Here is a 16,642-nt window from a genome sequence, read left to right as displayed (position 1 = left end):
CACGGCCCCCACAGGCCTGTCCCCACAGCCGGTCCCTGCCGCCCCACAGGTCTGGCCTGCAGCCCCCGGCCCCACCGGCCTCTAGGCAACGCGGCAGCTCGGCCATGGCCCGGCCCGGTCTGCCATTTCCGCACGGCGCCTCTCGCCTTCCCTTCGCCTCCCCCTGCTCCCCTTTTCCCTGTCTTCAGGGAGAAACGTGCGTGAGAAAGGAGGCATTTTGCTTGGGCAGAGCTCGGTGGCGTCTGGGGGCGATGGGGGCTCTGCGGCCCCATGGTGCCCCCACCACCCACCTCGCTCGTGGGGCTTTTCCGAGCTCAGTATGGCCCCAAACCCCTTGTTTTTCTTGGAGTCGAGCCAACAGGCTTAAATACAGCATCAGGAGCCACCGGTTTATTTCTGGGTGGTGGCAGGAGAAAGCCCTGAGCCGCCAAATGGCACAGGTCACCTTCGGTCCTCGCTTTAATATTCCCAGCAAAGCCGTTGGCACTGGGCAATCTCTGTGATAATTAATGCTCCGCCGCGACTCCGAAGGGACGAGAGGCAGCAAACAAAACCATTTGTGGCATCAGCTGGGGGAAAAAAAACAATTCAAATCCCCGGCTTCACGTTTGGGCTCGGAAATTTGCTTGTTCAGCTCAGAAAAATGGCCTGAAGCCCCCCACGGGCCCAGGGGCACCTGCCGGTGCTGGGGGGTTTAATCCTGCCGGCCCCTGCCAGCGGTAGCAAGAGCTGAGCAAGGGGGAGACTTCCCAGAGACGCCAGCTTTTCTCCCTTTGCATCCCCAAAATTATATTCGGGGTCTTTTGGTCTTGCTCCTCGTTGCTTGGCTTCGTTGAGGGCGCGGGGGGTTTTTGCAGGGAGGGAAGGACGTGGCTGGGGCCATGGGGCTGCCCAGCGGCGCTGGGGTTACGTTGTGCGGGTTGTACTTTGCTCCTGTGCTTTGTCGCGTTGTGAATTATTGAGCAGTTGTTCATGGTGCATCTCACACCAAGTTTATGACTTTCTTTCCAAGCGAGGCCACCTGCCCCGGACAACTTGCAACGTGAACACGATGAGAAACACAGAAGGAGCAGGGGCAGGTGAGGGGACGAAGCGCAGAGGGATTCAGGGAAGTGCGGAGCGATGGCAGAGACCGCAGGCGTCTCCATGTCTGCAGGAGCAGCCAAGACCATTCCTGATCTCTCAAAACAGAGAACTGAGGGCCAAAGGAGGCTTCCCGCAGGCCTCCGGAGACCTTCAGGAGCACGATGCCTCGTGCTTTCCTCAGCTAGCAACGCCGCCAGGATGCTAGGGAAGGACCTGCTTGCTGTGGGCTTTCGAAGCTGCTAGGTCCCATCCTTGCAAGGTCCGAAAGGGCATAAACACCAACTAAATTATGAATAATCCCTCCTCACTCCATAGCAGCTAAGGCAAAACTCTCTTCTTCTACAGAGAAGGGAGTAAAGCAAAATTGGGCAGGGAAGGGGAGATAAGGGCTTGGCCAATGTATTTGGGAGAGATGAAGAGAGGTAATGTTACCCTACCAAAGGGAGAGGCTGGTCGGCTTTTAAAAACTCAGTGCTACCAGTCCCTACATGCAGAGATCCCAGCGCACAACCTAATCATCACCTCTTCACATGGCCAGATCCCATCTCAGCCCGTGTGCAGAGCAAACGGTTACAGCAGCACCAGAACAACCCATGCGATTCCCCCGCAGGCATCCCAGCAAATTGCTGTCCTTGGGGAAATGGGACCAGATGAACTGGCTGAAGAAACCTTTTGGCTTTGGGATGGAAACCTTTGAAGTGGAGCTTTTTGGCGATGTGCAGCCTGAGCATGTTCCAGCCCACAGCAGGTCCCCAAAAAGGCCGTATTTACATACAGATTGTGCCTCTACCGAAGCCTTTACCACAACAGATGGAAATGGGAACATGAAGGGCCCCTCTGGTCCCCTCCAGCCTGGGGGCAAACAGAGGGATTAGCTGAGGCAAATGAGGCAATGAAGGCCGGGTAGGAGAGTTTCCAAGCAAGCCCCAGTGTGCTTCTGTGCGTGCGGAAAGTAGACATTCAGGGCACATCCCAGCCCCGAGCATATTACAGCTGAGCTATGGGAAGCGCTGCAGACAGCACGCCACGCGAGACACCAGCCTTTGCTTTCTGCTGTCTAAAACAAGCAGCAACCATCAGTCCTTAAGTGTTCGGACCCCCCGTTGATTGATGACCTCAGATCCAAGATGCTCTTTTTGTAGCATCTGTCCTTGTGGGTTGGGAGGAGAAGCAGAAAGGAGCCAAATTCTGGACTGGAGCTTTGGCACAGGGCTGGTGATCTTGGCTGACTTTCTGGTACCAAGCTGCTCTGTCCCTTGGAGGTTTGGCTAAGGGCTTGCTCGGAGACCTGGGCAAAGTTTGGTGTGCAGTGCCCAACCTGGGAAGCAGAGGTCGGAGTCAGGTCTCAGCCTGGCACGTGGATGCGGGTATTCTTGGCGTTTGTGTTCAGCACACCCATCCTCCACTCAAAGCCTGTGCCAACAGCTGTGAATGGTTTGAGTCCCAGATGAGCCATCAAGCCTGCTTAATGCAACCATATTCACATTCTTGTTAATCAAGATCTCGTCTAGTTGATACTCTGGGACTGGGGAACGTGTAGAGCTTGTGCTGACAGATGAGTCCGGCACTCTCCCATTAACATTCTCGGCAAGCTATAAACAGGCCACAGCCAGGGGAAATATCCTTCCCCTCGTCACTTAGGCAGGGAATGACTCATTTTACTCGGCCTCTCCATCCGTCTCAGAAACCCAGCCAAAAACACAGCACTGAGGATGATTGCGAATTCTTGTTTGGGGTGATAGTATTGTACCAGGGTGTTCATCACAACCCCAGGACGTGCACGGAAGAGGCTGCCATCTGTACAGCTGCTGCTGGGGTGGCAGCGCGGCATTTATATTGCTGGCTTATCTGTAAATGAGCTGGCATAGAAAACTGGCACAGGCTGGGAATAGCAACCACAAAGCGAGGGCAGCTGTGGTGAGGCAGCTGGGATGTCTCTCAACCAGGAGAGGGGCTTGCTGAGGACTCTGAGCCTGACAGCCGTAAATGGGCGTCTCATCACCTGCCTGGGGAGGGTGTACAGGGTGTTTTCAGGAGTGTTTGGCTCTCGGTTGAGGTGGGCGTTCACGTGAACCCTGTAAGTGCCTTTTCCTGTCCCTTGCTAAGTTTGGAAAGTGTTGTCACTGCCAAGATGGCACTGCCACCTCCGTATCATCTGTTCATCGGGGTGTTTATATTGTCACCCCGTTATTCTCCTCTGTAGCGTCAGTGTTTCGGAGATGAGCCTTTCCAAAGCACCTGGTGGTCTAAGCGTTGCTTTCTGGCCCCCTGTTTGCTCCCTTCCTACATGAGGATTTCTCAGTCCTCCTCTGGGGTCCCTCCGTTACACAAGGACCTATCGCCCATTATGGGTGCTGCTAAACATGGTATCCCTGGGAAAGCTTTAGCAGCTTGCTGTATCACCTGCCTTGGTTTAGAGCACATAACCTCCTCTTTGGGTGCTCCTAACTTCCTGAAGCAGATTCCTGAGAAGGAGAAATAACATGTGCTTTGTTTTAAACCAAAGAGGTGTGGGTTTTTTAAAGAAAGTCTAAGCAGGACTGTTTTGAATTCTCCAAGTAGATGGAAGAATAAAACGAGACATTGCTTTGACTGAAGTGTTTGTACTTGCATAATGTCAAAAAAGGAGAACCTAGAAATGTCAAACTTGGCTTATTTTCTGCCCTGTATTCAGAAAAGGAGAGAAATCAAAGTTGAGGAGGAGCAGCTCTTGGAGGAGCTGGGAGTGCTGAGTGTTTGCCACTGAAGTATCAGTCATTTAAAGTGGGGGAAACCTTGCCACCCTTTTTTATTTAAAGTGGTGGTGTGAGGGAGCAAAAACCCACCTGCAGAACTGGCTGGCTGGCTGTTAAGGTAACTGAGCATTTGGGAGTCAGGAAATATGAGAGCAACGGTTTCTCCTGCATGCTAACCTGTGCGTCTCAGGAAATATCGTGCTGTTGGTGGCTGGGACAAAATGGAGTTAATGGCAACGTGTCATGGCTTGAAAGGGAGTGGGACTGCTCTCCGAGGTGGACCTTCAGGTGTCCTTAGGGTGCAGAAGTTAAATGGCCAAATGCAGGTCCCTGCCCTTCCCTGTGGCCTCCAGTGTGCAGTGGGGCCATGTCTGCGCTGTGCTAGAAACCCTGAGCCTTGGAGTTTCCTGGCTCGATTCCTCATCCCTGTGTGCAGCGGGCATGTTATTTTTAAAAATAAATTAAATGCAAAGAAGAGCCTCTATCTAGGCCTTCAAGTAGAGTCTTAATTGGCATTGCTCCCCAGAGACCAGGCAAGCCCTGGAGAATGCCATAATATCAGAGTAATGAGCTATAAATAAATCACGCTGCTCTCCTCCACTTGGATCTGCTCGTGCCAGATGGTATCTGCTTAGAGCCCCAAGTCGCCACTTCAGGGTTAAGGGACCTGGCGTCTCTGCAGCTGGAAATAGCCCTGGGGAAATAGCCCAGATGTTACCATGCCGCTTCTGGATGTCCTCGTCTGAACAGGCAAGATGGGTGCCCAGGCAGTAATCACCTGCCATGGGCTTTGGTGAGACCATCGGGGCAGTGCCCTGCTCTCCCAGGCACTCGTGGGACAGGGCTTCAGGGCAGCACGGGCTGCAGTGCCTGGCTAGGTCCTCTGCTCCGGTTTTTGAAGGGGGAACGACAGTGCAGGAGCTTCAGCTCTCACTCGCCCTGCTGCCTTTGACCGGGTAAAATAACCCAGGCACGTTCATACCTTTGTTTAGAGGATCAGGTGGCCAAAGTAGTAACCAAAAGTGGAGTACGGTTACGGAGGGCTCATTCATTATGAACGCGACAGAGGAATCAACATATAGCCGGCACGCTAATCGCTGCCCCATCCAGGGTCGGGTCCAGTGGGTGCAGGGCACGTCCAGGCTTTGCAGACCAGGGTTGCCCCCAGATCACCAGCCTGGGGTGGGCAGCAGTGTCTGGCCCCCGCATTTAAGCACAGGCTGTTTCTAGGATTGCTGGTTCTTATCTCGGTGTCTGCATGCATCCTTCCCGTGCAGCTCAGTGAAGGCGGAAAGAGCTCATTTATAAGCGCATTGGTGACTATTAGGAAAGGAGAAGAGCCTTTTAAACTGAGTAGATGAATTTAAGTTGGAAGTGCATAGCTGTAAAGCTGTCTCGAGTTCCTAAGGCTGGCAGTGAGGCAAAGCCAATCTTAAAATGGCTCTTGACATGGTTGAGAGCAGGCTCCCGTGAGACAGCATCTAGGAAAAGCAGCTCCAGACCCGAGTCATCCACGGCCCCGTCCCCTCTCCGGTGCCTGGGCACCGTGTGGGGCCCACGGGGCAGCACGTGTCATCGGACATGCAGCAAAGCATCCCGTCGGGTGCAGTGAGTCATCCTGAGCAGTCCTACGCCAGCGGTGTTGGAGTGCCGCATGCGCAGCGGTTGTACGGTCGGAGAGCAGAGAGGAAGAGCTACACGAGGCTGTTTCCATTGCTCCGGTCCCAACTGGGTGTCCCACTGTGGCATCAGAAAGACCCGGGAACCTGCTGCTGCAAAAATGTCACCTACCAGCGGTGCATCGTAGCAGCAGCAATGGGTTCTCCAATCCCAGCCGATGGGCCCCTGGCAGGGAAACCTGCTTCAACATCCAGCCTCACTACTAATCCTTTCCTTGCTGCCTGCAGCTGTGTGAAAAATCATGATGCTTTCCCTCCTCTGTTTGATTCATTTAAAGAGAAAGGGAAATGTGGCAGAATTAAGACACAAAAAAAAAGTCTTTAAAAGATAATCTCCTGTGGCTCCTAAATTGCACTGAGCAGTGGGTTTATTGCCAGAGAATTGCTCAGCTTGGATAATAGGATCGGGGCTGGAAGTTAACCACCAAGACTGCATCCTTCCCTGCAACGCATGCACAAAGAGGGCTGTACATGTCCCCGCACCTGCACCCCACTGAGGACATTCCCTTTATCAGCCAGCCCCGTTGGGAGGAGAGAGTGTAACGTCCTGACTGAGGTGCCGGTAGGCGTCTGAGCACCGGGGAACCGGCGGGGTGGGTGCTGGGTGCTGGGTGCTGAGTGCTGGGTGCTGGCTCAGAGGTGCTGGAGCTCGGGGGTTTGTCCGAGGCATCGCGTCCCATGAGTGGAGGTGTGAGTGTGCGCACCGTGGACTCAGTTTCCCCAGCTGTAGAAAGGTTGCTCTAGAAAGGCAGGGGAGCACGTGCAGAGCCCTCCTAGCCTGCACTGCCTGCCGCAGCAGAGCCGGGTGCTGCTGAGTCTCGGCTTGGATGTCGTAGGGTGTCCTGCCTCCTGGATCCAAGTGCAGTGGGAGAAGGAAGGTAACGGGGCTTTTGTATCCCTAATGAACACTGTTGTCCACGCATCTGCTGGAGATGTTTCTCCAAGGCTCAGGAGTTCAGGAAAGGGCCCAGATAAAGCTGGCGTGCTGCCTGCCAAGGACAGAGCCAGCCACCGACATGTGCTCTGCTGGACTCACTGCTCTGTCACTCATTTTGGGCTCTCCAGGGCCCTGGACTGTGACAGATGCTCCTGCGCAGCTCTCCTTGGGCTCCCGCGAGCTGCGTGGTGTCACCACCCAGAGCAGCTCTGCCACGTGCCCCGGCGCTGGGGGCCAGTTCAGAGCTATTGGGAAGCTACTGGGCACAGAGCAGTTTGGAAGATCACTGCTGCCTGTCTGGCCATGGTTATGCCCACCCAAGGGTGCCCAGCACCCTTACTCCCTCCCTCCTGGCCACTCGCATCTGGAGGCACAGCGAGGGCCTGGAAGGTGGCTCTGGGCTCATCAGCCTGGAGGGTTTTGGGGTCTCCATCACTCATCCTGACGCTCCCTGGGAGCCTCACAATGCCGCTTAGCAGGAGGAGGCAGGAGCAGGAGTCTGTGCTTGGCTTAATGAAGGTAATTAGTGTAATGGCTGCTGAGTGCCCGGGGAATAGGAAGGGCTGGGAGCGCTGGGTGGCTGTGCGAGCTGGCTCGCCCCTAAGCAGGAGACGGCATTGCCCGAGCGTTCGCCAAGCGTCTGTCACATGTCTGCCGACCGTGTGGCAGATGAGCACGTCCAAGCGAGGAGCCCGCAGGGAGGAGGCAGACGTGCGAGGGGTTTTAGAGATGCTCTGCCTGGGAGGAGCACAGTCGCTCCTGGAGCTGCTCTGCAGCGTTTCAGCAGAGGGGATGAAGAGCCAGGGCCTTCGCCAGGCGTCCGGGGAGCTCGCCGGCCAAATGGCGCAGGATGACTCCAGGAGCGGGATGTAATTACCTTCTCTGGAGCTTGGCCAGGGGAGCGCGGGGAGCGCCAAGAAGTGCCGAGCGAAGAAAGCCAGCTCAGGGTTTGGGAGAGGCACTGGCCCTCCACTCCCCATGCAGCCGTTCTCCGCGTCTTCGCTAGCGAAGGGGCAGGATGGGAGCGTGCTGCCTGCCCGGGAGGGGACCCAGGGCTGGGAGACGGCACCGGTCCCCGACAGCTCCCCGCCGAAAGCTGCAGTCTCTCTCGTATAGCACCTGGTAGTGAAGAGATCTGAGGAGCAGCAGCTCCTTCTCTCTCCCTCTGTGTGCAAAGCCTCTTTAAATGCTGCCTTTTAAGCTTTCGGAGATTGCCTCTGCACTTGGATGGGGTCAGAGGGAGGGTAACATGCAGCGTGGGGAGCAAAAACACGTGGCGGCACCGTGGTGGGCTCAAACACGAGAAACCCAGGCAATCCTGGCATGAGTTACGGTGCCCACGGACGTCGTGACATCCTGGCTCCATCCGTGCTGCCTGCCTGGCAGGTGATTGATGCCCCGCGTCATGTTGGGCTTGGACACGACTGCGTTTCGGGAGCTGCACAAGCCCAGAGGGAGAAGAAGGGGCAGAGGACACTTGGGAGACCACGCTGGAGGGCTCTTCACACACAGGCTTGGCCAAAAAATTCCTGAACTGAGAGGCAAAACTGCCCCGGGGACACAATTCGGATTTCACAAGGGCTGGCGCGAGCTCAGCTCTCTCACCAGTATTGCACACCAGTTCTTCCCAGTGCTGTGGGCGATGGGACCAGCTTCCCCACCTGCGTGCTGGGCTCCCCACTGCCTCGCGGGAGGTGGTTGCTGCTCTCCCCGTTCAAGCCTTTGCTCTGGGCAGCAATGCCGGGCGCAGGAGCACCAACTCCACCCACCCAAGGAGAGCCAGGCAGAGAGGGGGTTTTTGTAGCAACTGCACGAGAAATCAGAAATTGTCCCTCCCGTTGTGCTGAGTGAGTCTGGCCTCTCTTTTCTCCCCCGCTGGATTCTGCAGCAGCTTTTAATAGGAAAGAACGGCACCAGTGTTGGACTGGTTATTGAAAATGTGAATAATAGAGAAGGCAGGCAGAGGGAAAGAGTTAGTAAATGGAAGGTGTCAGCAGCTAGTTTCATGTCACTTTTGATAAAGCTGTCTATAAAACTGCTTTAAATTGCCTTAAAAAAAATCTACACCGGTAGAAAAGGCAACAAGCAGGGTTTTTTTTTCCAACCTCCCTTTCATTCTAAAAATATCACCTGCAATCACCCGAGATACCAGCTTTCACCAGGACTGGAAGCCGGAGCCAGCTAGCTGCGTCCCGCCGACCTCTCCGGGGGCGGCCGGGCTCCAGCATCGCTCACGATCCGCCCGAGAGCCGCTTGATGCGATTAAAGGCAGCAGGGAAGAGGTTAAATCCCTGGTAGCTCATGCCGAGCCGAGGAGCTGCTGTCCTTTGGCTGCTGCCGCTCCGAGGTGCCCCGGGCCGAGGTCCAAGGCTGTGGGAATGGAGATGTCCGGGAGACAGACGGGCTCTGCTGCGAGAGGCAGCACTGGTGCAGCGAGAGCAGGAGGAGCAGAGAGGCCCGTAGATAAATATTGCAGATAGGCGGTGGATAGGAAGCGAGCTGTAGCCTCACGCCGATAAGGCACATCATAGACAAAGAGACACATTAGCGAGGAGGTGCAAAGCGGGTAAATCCCAGTGACAGGGAGGAGGCGGTGACTCCGTGGTGGGTTAGGTTGGTCCAGTGATGGATGGAGACCCTTTTCCAGCACTGGATGAGGCAGTGGGAACGGCAGCATCGCGCCCCGGCCACGTCAGTGAAGGGGGTGAGGACCATACCCAGACCCGAGCCCTTTGCACCGTCTGTCCCCCGTACGTGGCCGCAGGAGCATCCCCATCTTCCTATGGCCTCGGGGTCATTTCAGGGCTGCCCCAACCTCTGCTCCCGCAGCGCTGTCCTTGGGGTCCGGAGCGGGTGCTCCTGCCGTTTGCAGTCCTTGGGACATTCTCCGCAGGGTCAGCAAATCCCACTCCCGGCATGGCATTTTCGGTTCTCATTACCATCCTCTGATTCATATAATCATTGATTCATGCCCTGCCATTTTCTCTTCTTGTTAAAATCCATGTTGCTGCGGGAAGGAGGGGGCTGGAGGGGCCCATGCTGGCTCTCCCCTGCGGGAATGGCAGGAGGGGAAGGAAAACCGTGGAGAAACAGCTCTGCCCAGAGGTGCAGCCCTGGGATGAAAACACTGCGAGAAAGGCAATGAGGAGCTATGTTTCTGTCGGGGGCCAAAGCAAGAGCTGCTGAAGCTCTTAGGATTATATGAAAGCTCGACCCCAGCCTAAACCGATGGCATTAGTGAGCGGCGTGAAAAAAAATGAGGCTTCCTGACCCCAAGTCCTGCTCCCGCGGCGTCATCTCCCAGCTTCCGGACAGCTGGAACCAGGAGTCTCGGGAATGGGCACAGACGTGGCCAGGATTGCTTTGTCCAGGGCAGGTGGACGCGTGGGACTAGTGGGAGACGGGCTGAGAGCTCAAAGGTTTCACAGTGCCAGACCTGTAGAAAAAGGCAAGTAAGGAGTGGTTCCCCAGAAGCATCTGGGTTCCCTAAATACCTCTTCAAATCTGTGCCTAGGCCATTCTTGGAAAAGGGACGGAGGGCGCTCATTCATTCAGGTGTTTTGGGGTATTTTCTGTATGGTTCTTTCACCTCTCAGAGCTGGGCTGAGACCTGCCAAGCTTGTTCCATATCCAAAATACATAGTTAAGGCCAGCTGCGGGTCTGGCTCTGCTCTCAGTAACCCCCAGGTAGCAGCAAAACCTCACCAGCCCCAGACACACCATCACCCTGCAGAGGTGAAGACAGCTACCTCCCTCTTTGTGCCTCAGTTTCCCCTCTTGCAAAATAAGGGAAACACTAGCCCTTGGGCAGTGCCAGACCTGCCAGCCTTGACCACATGTGGCATGTCCCTGGTGGCAGGGAGATGGGCAGGAGAGAGGCTCTCACGGCAGGACCACCATTGCCCAGCACACTCCAGAGAAGCTCGGCTCTGCCTGGCCACCGTCGGACGCACTGAGTTACGGTCAGAGGGTTTGCAGGGGAAGGCAGCGCACCACGGCTCCCAACAGGGCTTTGGGGTGCTGGGCAGGTTGGGGGAAGAAGGGAAAAGAGAGTGGGGAAGGGGAAAGCAGAGGAAAGGGAAACCGGTGGGAAAGTGCTAATCCCTCCAAAATGAGGGCAGCAGTTGCTGAGCCATGAGGATGGTGCGTTATGATTCAGAAGGTCGGTATTAATCCGTAATCTACGAAGATTGTGTCTGCAGTCTGCAGGCTTCTTAATCTCCGCTCTGCCAAGGGTGGCTCCAAGCTGCTGGGGCTGGGAGGACCACCCCGTACGTGCGGCTGGGAGCGTCCCTCGTCCTGCAGGACACTGTGTCAGGAGGACAGACTGTGCCTGGAGGAAAGGCCATAGGACCACAGCAGGGAGGGATTTGTGCCACCAGCCGAGACGCCCTTGTGGCCACCACAGGGTGCAAAGGAGGATGTGGTGTCTAGGCTGTATCACAAGTTTGCAGGGTCTCAGGCTGCTTCTCTTTGCTCCTAAGCTGCCCTCAGGTCTCGGGGAGGCGGGGGGAGATGCTAATACCATTTTTGCTTGTGCAGCAATATGAGGCAGTTTGGGTCCCCTGTTATCCCAGGATGCTCTCATGAACATGCACCCCTTCATGCTCGTGGTCTCCTATGCTTCCACATGCGTATGTGCAAACTCTGCCTTCCACCCACCACAAATGTCACAGATGCAGCCACCTCCATCCACAAGCTCTGGAGACGCCTCATCAGCTAGCGCACAGATCGCGCTGCTTAGCTGAGTACGGGCCTGGTTTAGCTCTGTGAGAACAGCACTTTCCTGGAGGAATTGGCACCATCAGTGGCGGCAGAGCTGCTGTGAGTTGGGGGGCAGAGGCTGAGATGTGGGTCTCCAGCCTTGTATCTGCTTCCAAATCTCTGCCCTTGCTTCTGCCTCAGTTTCCCTGTTTTCAAAGTGGTACGTGCTGGTTGTGAGGCTTCTTTAGCCCATTTGCTAACACCGCATCTCTCTCCCTTCCAGGTGCACGGGAGAATGTTCGTGAGCCCATAAGACCATGCACTACACAATGACATGTTGGCTCCCAGTCCTGGTCCTTCACCTGATCCTCCTGAGAACTGCCTCGGTCGCAGCCTGCCCAGCCCGCTGTGAGTGCGCTCCTCAGATCAAGTCCGTGGTGTGCCATCGCAAGCGGCTCACCTCCATCCCCGAGGGCATCCCCACCGAGACCAAGATCTTGGAGCTCAACAAGAACCGTATCCGCTGCCTGAACCCAGGTGACCTCTCCCCATACCCCTTGCTGGAGGAGCTTGATTTCAGCGAGAACATCATCACCAATGTGGAGCCGGGCGCCTTCAGCAACCTGTTCAACCTGCAGACCCTGAGGCTGCGAGGGAACCAGCTCAAGCTGATCCCCCCAGGGGTCTTCACCAAGCTGACCAACCTCACCCTCCTGGACATTAGCGAGAACAAAATTGTCATCCTGCTGGACTACATGTTCCAGGACCTGCGAAACCTGAAGAGCCTGGAGGTCGGCGATAACGACTTGGTGTACATCTCCCAGCGGGCCTTCTCCGGGCTGCTCGGCCTGGAGCAGCTGACCATCGAGAAATGCAACCTGACCTCCATCTCGGCAGAGTCACTGTCCTACCTCCAGAACCTGGAGGTGCTCCGGCTCCGGCACCTCAGCATCTCCGCGCTGGAGGACCAGAACTTCAAGAAGCTCTACAACCTCCTGCAGCTGGAGATCGACAACTGGCCACTGCTGGAAGACGTCCCTCCCACCAGCTTCCAGGGTCTGAACCTCACCTCGCTCTCCATCACCTACACCAATATCACAGCCGTGCCCACAGCTGCCTTGAGGAACCTGGTGTACCTCAGGTACCTGAACTTGTCCTACAATCCCATTAGCACTGTGTTGAAGGGCTCCTTTAAAGACCTAATCCGGCTGCAGGAGCTCCACATTGTGGGTGCTCTCTTGGTCTCCGTGGAGCCACAGGCTTTCTCCGGCCTGAGACAAATTCGGCTCCTCAACCTCTCCAGCAACTTCCTCTCCACGCTGGAGGAGAGCACCTTCCACTCCGTCAACACACTGGAGACGCTGCGCGTGGACAAGAACCCCCTGGCTTGTGACTGCCGCCTCCTCTGGATCCTGCAGCGACGGAAGACCCTCAACTTCGACGGGCAGCAGCCCATGTGCTCCTCGCCCCCCGAGATACAGGGCAATGCCCTGCGCGACTTCCCGGACTCCATACTCTTTGAGTACTTCACATGCCAAAAGCCCAAAATAAGGGACCGGAAGCTGCAACACATCACGGCCCGGGAAGGACAGTCCGTCTCCTTCCTCTGCCGGGCGGACGGGGAGCCGGACCCCTCCATCGTGTGGGTCTCCCCCCAGCACCGCATGATCACCACCAGAAGCACAGGGCGGGCGATCGTGCTGCCGGGGGGCACGCTGGAGATCCGATTCGCCCAGGTCCAAGACAGCGGCACGTACATTTGCATCGCCAGCAACGCAGGGGGCAACGACACCTACTTTGCCACCCTGACGGTCAAAGGGCACCCGGCCGACGGCGCCCTGTATGCAAACCGGACTTTATACCTCAGCGAGTTCAACGACACCTACCACAACGACACACAAGTCTTCTTGAAGTTTACACTGGACCTCAAGACCATCTTGGTCTCCACAGCCATGGGCTGCATCACCTTCCTCGGGGTGGTGCTCTTCTGCTTCCTGCTCCTCTTCGTGTGGAGCCGGGGCCGGGGGCAGCACAAGAACAACTTCTCCGTGGAGTACTCCTTCCGTAAGGTGGATGGCCCCACCACCACCACGGGCCAAGGAGGAGCCAGGAAGTTCAACATGAAGATGATCTGAGCCTTTCCCAAGGAGAACCATTCTCTGCTGCCTGTCCCCAAACGTGCCCAACGCGGGCCGGGGCTGGGGTGGGCAGGATTGGCTTTGGAGCATCCATTCTTTGTTTTCCAGTGACATCCTTGTCCCCGCCGGCGGGCTCTCAGCAGGCCCTAGCTCTGCTGGGATGTTCGCTGAGGCTCACCACAAGGGCCCTGCAGCAGCTGGGAGACGTGTCGAAGGCTCCTCACAGACGGGACCGAGCAAGAACTGCACTGCACATACCTCGGGGTCAGGGACGCCCTGCCAAAACCCCGGGCTGCCCTCCCACAGGGCAAAAATAGCTTGGAGGTGGTCACAGCTCAAGGGCTTGCAGGGGGAGGGGGCCCCAATGTAGCTAACGTTCTTGCGTATCAACTATGCATTTCTTAAGCGATGAGGTGAAGAGCGTTTGGGCCTGGAAAAAACCTGCTTCCTTTTTTCCTCTTTCCCTCCTTTTTTTTTTGAGAGAGAGAGACTCCAGAAAATTTCATGATGGTTGTTTATGATTCTTTTTTTCTTTCCTCCTCCAAAAATTTTTATAATGAATTTCCAAGAGAAAAGTCTTCCGGTGCAATGCAGGACTGGGTCGTTGGGGGAGGCTGCTCCAACACAGGTACCTCAGCTCTCCCGACCCCCCCTCAGCAAAGCCGGACCCCCCCAAGGCCTTGAAAGCTTCTTGGCAGATTTAATAAGTGGCATCTGCAAACCTGGGTGCCCAGGGATGCTCCTGCAAAAGCAATAATAACCCATCCCAGCAGTCTCACCTAGGCTGTGCCAACACTGGGCAAAAAAAAAATAAAGGGAAAACGAGGCATCAGTTGTGGCCACCACCGTTAGGAGGAGCAGCCCCATAGAAGGTCCCATCGTTGCGTCTGCACAGCTGTTCTCCAGGTGTGACCCACCTGGGATGGCCAGTGGGGAGCAAGGGCAGCTCCCGGAAAGCTTGGCCCATGGCGGTGCGGGATGGTGGGGGCTGAGCCAGCACCCCAAGCCCAGCCTGGAGAGCAGCATCTCCCCAGGAACCTCACGAGGGGGACGGTGGCACTGCGAGTGAGCTGGTCTGGGGTCGTTCCTGCTGCTCTGTCCACAGTTCCTGAAATTGGGGCCTGGGATTCCCAGGCATCCCATTTAGGGGGCTGCAGCTGCGTTTCAGCTCTGCGGTCCCAGGTTATGCTGTTGGCATCTGTCCCTAAGGCAGCTGCGTGGGCAAATTAGGTGAGCGCGTGTGAGTGCTGAGCCGGGTGCGAAAGGCAGGGGCAGCTTTGGGGCTAGGCAGGCCGTTTTCTTCACTTTGCAAGGTCGTCGGCGGTGGGAGAGAGCGCCCTGGGTCATCTCACGGTTGGCGGGGGAGGCAGTGCAATGCAAGAAAGAAGAGGGGGAAAAAAGGGGTTGCAATAAACAGCTCTGGAACCGGTGGCAAAAGCAACGCAGCCATGGAGCAAAGGCAGGAGGAGGCTCCCTGGACAGCGCTTGCTGTGCCGGTGACCGCTGTCTGCATCCGCAATGCTGGCGCTGCTGCCGTGCGTGTGTGCGTGTGTGCGTGTGTGCGTGTGTGTGTGTGTGTGTGCGTGTGTGTGTGCACAGCGTGCATGTGCGTGCACCGTGCTCGCCCTCACCCATGCTGCAGTAGCGCAGCGCTCCCCTGCACTCAGATGAAGCAGCTGCTGGCTTGAATTTCAGGGGGGCCCCTGCCCATGTCAGACCAAACCCCCCCGTTTGGGAGAGGGCTTTTCTTTGGGGGGCACCCAAGGGCGGTGGGCAGCCGGCAGCCCTCCAGCTGGGCCCGGCCCAGGGGGCCTCTTTGCCTGGTCTCGGCCACCTCGGGGTGGCATTTTTGCAAAACGCTGCCGCTGGCAGGTCCCGTCGCTCCGGCATGGGCCACTTCTGCCTCTCGGCCCTTTTTTTGTTGCCCTCCACTCCGGGGCACGGTGAAAGTGCCCGCGTCCAGTGGCTCCTGCCGTGGGGACTGTCCCCAGCCAGGCTGCAGCCCCTGAGCTAGGGCTTGAGGAGAGGAGCCAGGTCACGCTGCAGGGCCGGCTCGGGGGCTTCGCGGCCCCTTTCTGGGCCTCCTTTTGCTCCGGTGTGCAAATCCCTGCTTATTTTTATTTCCTCGGCGCTGAAGCTATCCAGCGCCTGGGCGGCCCGCCTGGCTTTGGAGAGGGGGTGGCGAGGCTAAGCCGAGGTCTGGCGCTTGCAGAGCGCTGGGGGGGAAGGAGGGTGGCTCCCGGGAAGGGGTGCTGAGGCTCCCCCGCGCACCCCGGGGTGGCCCGGCTGCTGAGGGCGACCTCGTGGTGCTCAGGGTGCTCCGCTTTGCCTGTGCTTTGGGGAAAGGAGAGCCAGGATGCGACTGTGCGCGCAAGGTCCAGGCATCCGCAGTGGTCCTTCACCCCGGTGGGTCATTTATCCCTGCCTGCAGCACAGGGGCAAATTTTTATGGTTGGGAGAAGGTGCAGAGCTGCCCATGCTGGAAGCCAAGAGCCTAGATGGGCATTTGGTGGGACGGGAAGCCCGTCGCTGCCCGAGCAGCCCGACAGGCCAGGCCTGGTGCTGTGCTTGCCTGTGGGCTGGCAGCCCGGGGCACTGGCACCCGTTTGCCCCTCCTGCACCCTCCACGGTGGCTGGCACAGACCATGGTGGCACCGAATGGCCAGGCAGGGATTCGCCCGTCAACTTTGCTGGACGGGACACGAGCATCTCAGGAGGGACATGAGCCACGGCGGCTGCTCACGTTGCACCCCATATCTTGCTGCACCCTGTCCTGCTCCCGTCCCAGCCCCTGACATAAGCCCCATGGGCACAACGCTGGGTTTGAGCCCCAAACTGGACTTGACCCCTGGCAGGAGCGGGACGAAGGAGCCCACGGGAGCCACCAGCGCCCTGGGCTCAGTGTTCAAACCTCATCTTTTGACCTGTTTTGCTAGGGAGGCTGCTCCTGTCCCGCTCCCGCGATTTCAGCTCGGGCTGCCGTGGCTCCGGGAGCCGCCGAGGCGATTTCCCATGTCTTTCCCTATCCATCCTCCGCTGCCATCAGCCCGCAGTCCCCTCGCATGCCAGGCACCCCCTACCCCCCCACACCCCGGTCCCCGAGCCGTGCATGCCGTGTCGTGGCCGGAGTCCCCTGGTGTCACCCGTACAGTTCCCGCGTCCTCGTTCGGTGTCTGGGTTTCGTTTTGGTTTTTTTAACCGGGGTGGGGGGCGTGGGGAGGGGGTCCGGGCAGGGAAAGCTGGCGGCGGGGAGACGCCTGCTCCTGGCAGAGGAAGGGTTTCGGCAGTACAGAACTTGCACAGTTTTCTATGTAACGAGCATGTGAAATATATTTGCGGGAAAAAAAAAGAAAAAAAACAGGA

The 16,642-nt window shown here is 57.2% G+C and overlaps 1 protein-coding gene across 2 annotated transcripts in view; it reads left to right on the top strand.

Moving 5' to 3' along the window:
* The window catches only part of LINGO3 (leucine rich repeat and Ig domain containing 3), a 42,740-nt gene extending 26,098 nt beyond the window's left edge, over window positions 1-16,642 (top strand). For both annotated transcript variants that reach the window (XM_064497265.1, XM_064497264.1), the window contains one exon: window positions 11,425-16,642. In XM_064497265.1, coding sequence (XP_064353335.1) covers window positions 11,459-13,276 — 1,818 coding nt within the window. In that variant the 5' untranslated portion in view covers window positions 11,425-11,458 and the 3' untranslated portion in view covers window positions 13,277-16,642. The remainder of the gene's footprint in view (window positions 1-11,424) is intronic.

Source organism: Dromaius novaehollandiae, chromosome 25 (genome assembly GCF_036370855.1).
Source record: "Dromaius novaehollandiae isolate bDroNov1 chromosome 25, bDroNov1.hap1, whole genome shotgun sequence".
Classification (NCBI taxonomy): Eukaryota; Metazoa; Chordata; class Aves; order Casuariiformes; family Dromaiidae; genus Dromaius; species Dromaius novaehollandiae.
The sequence above is the reverse complement of the archived record's forward strand: the minus strand, read 5'-3'. Positions and strand labels throughout refer to the sequence as shown.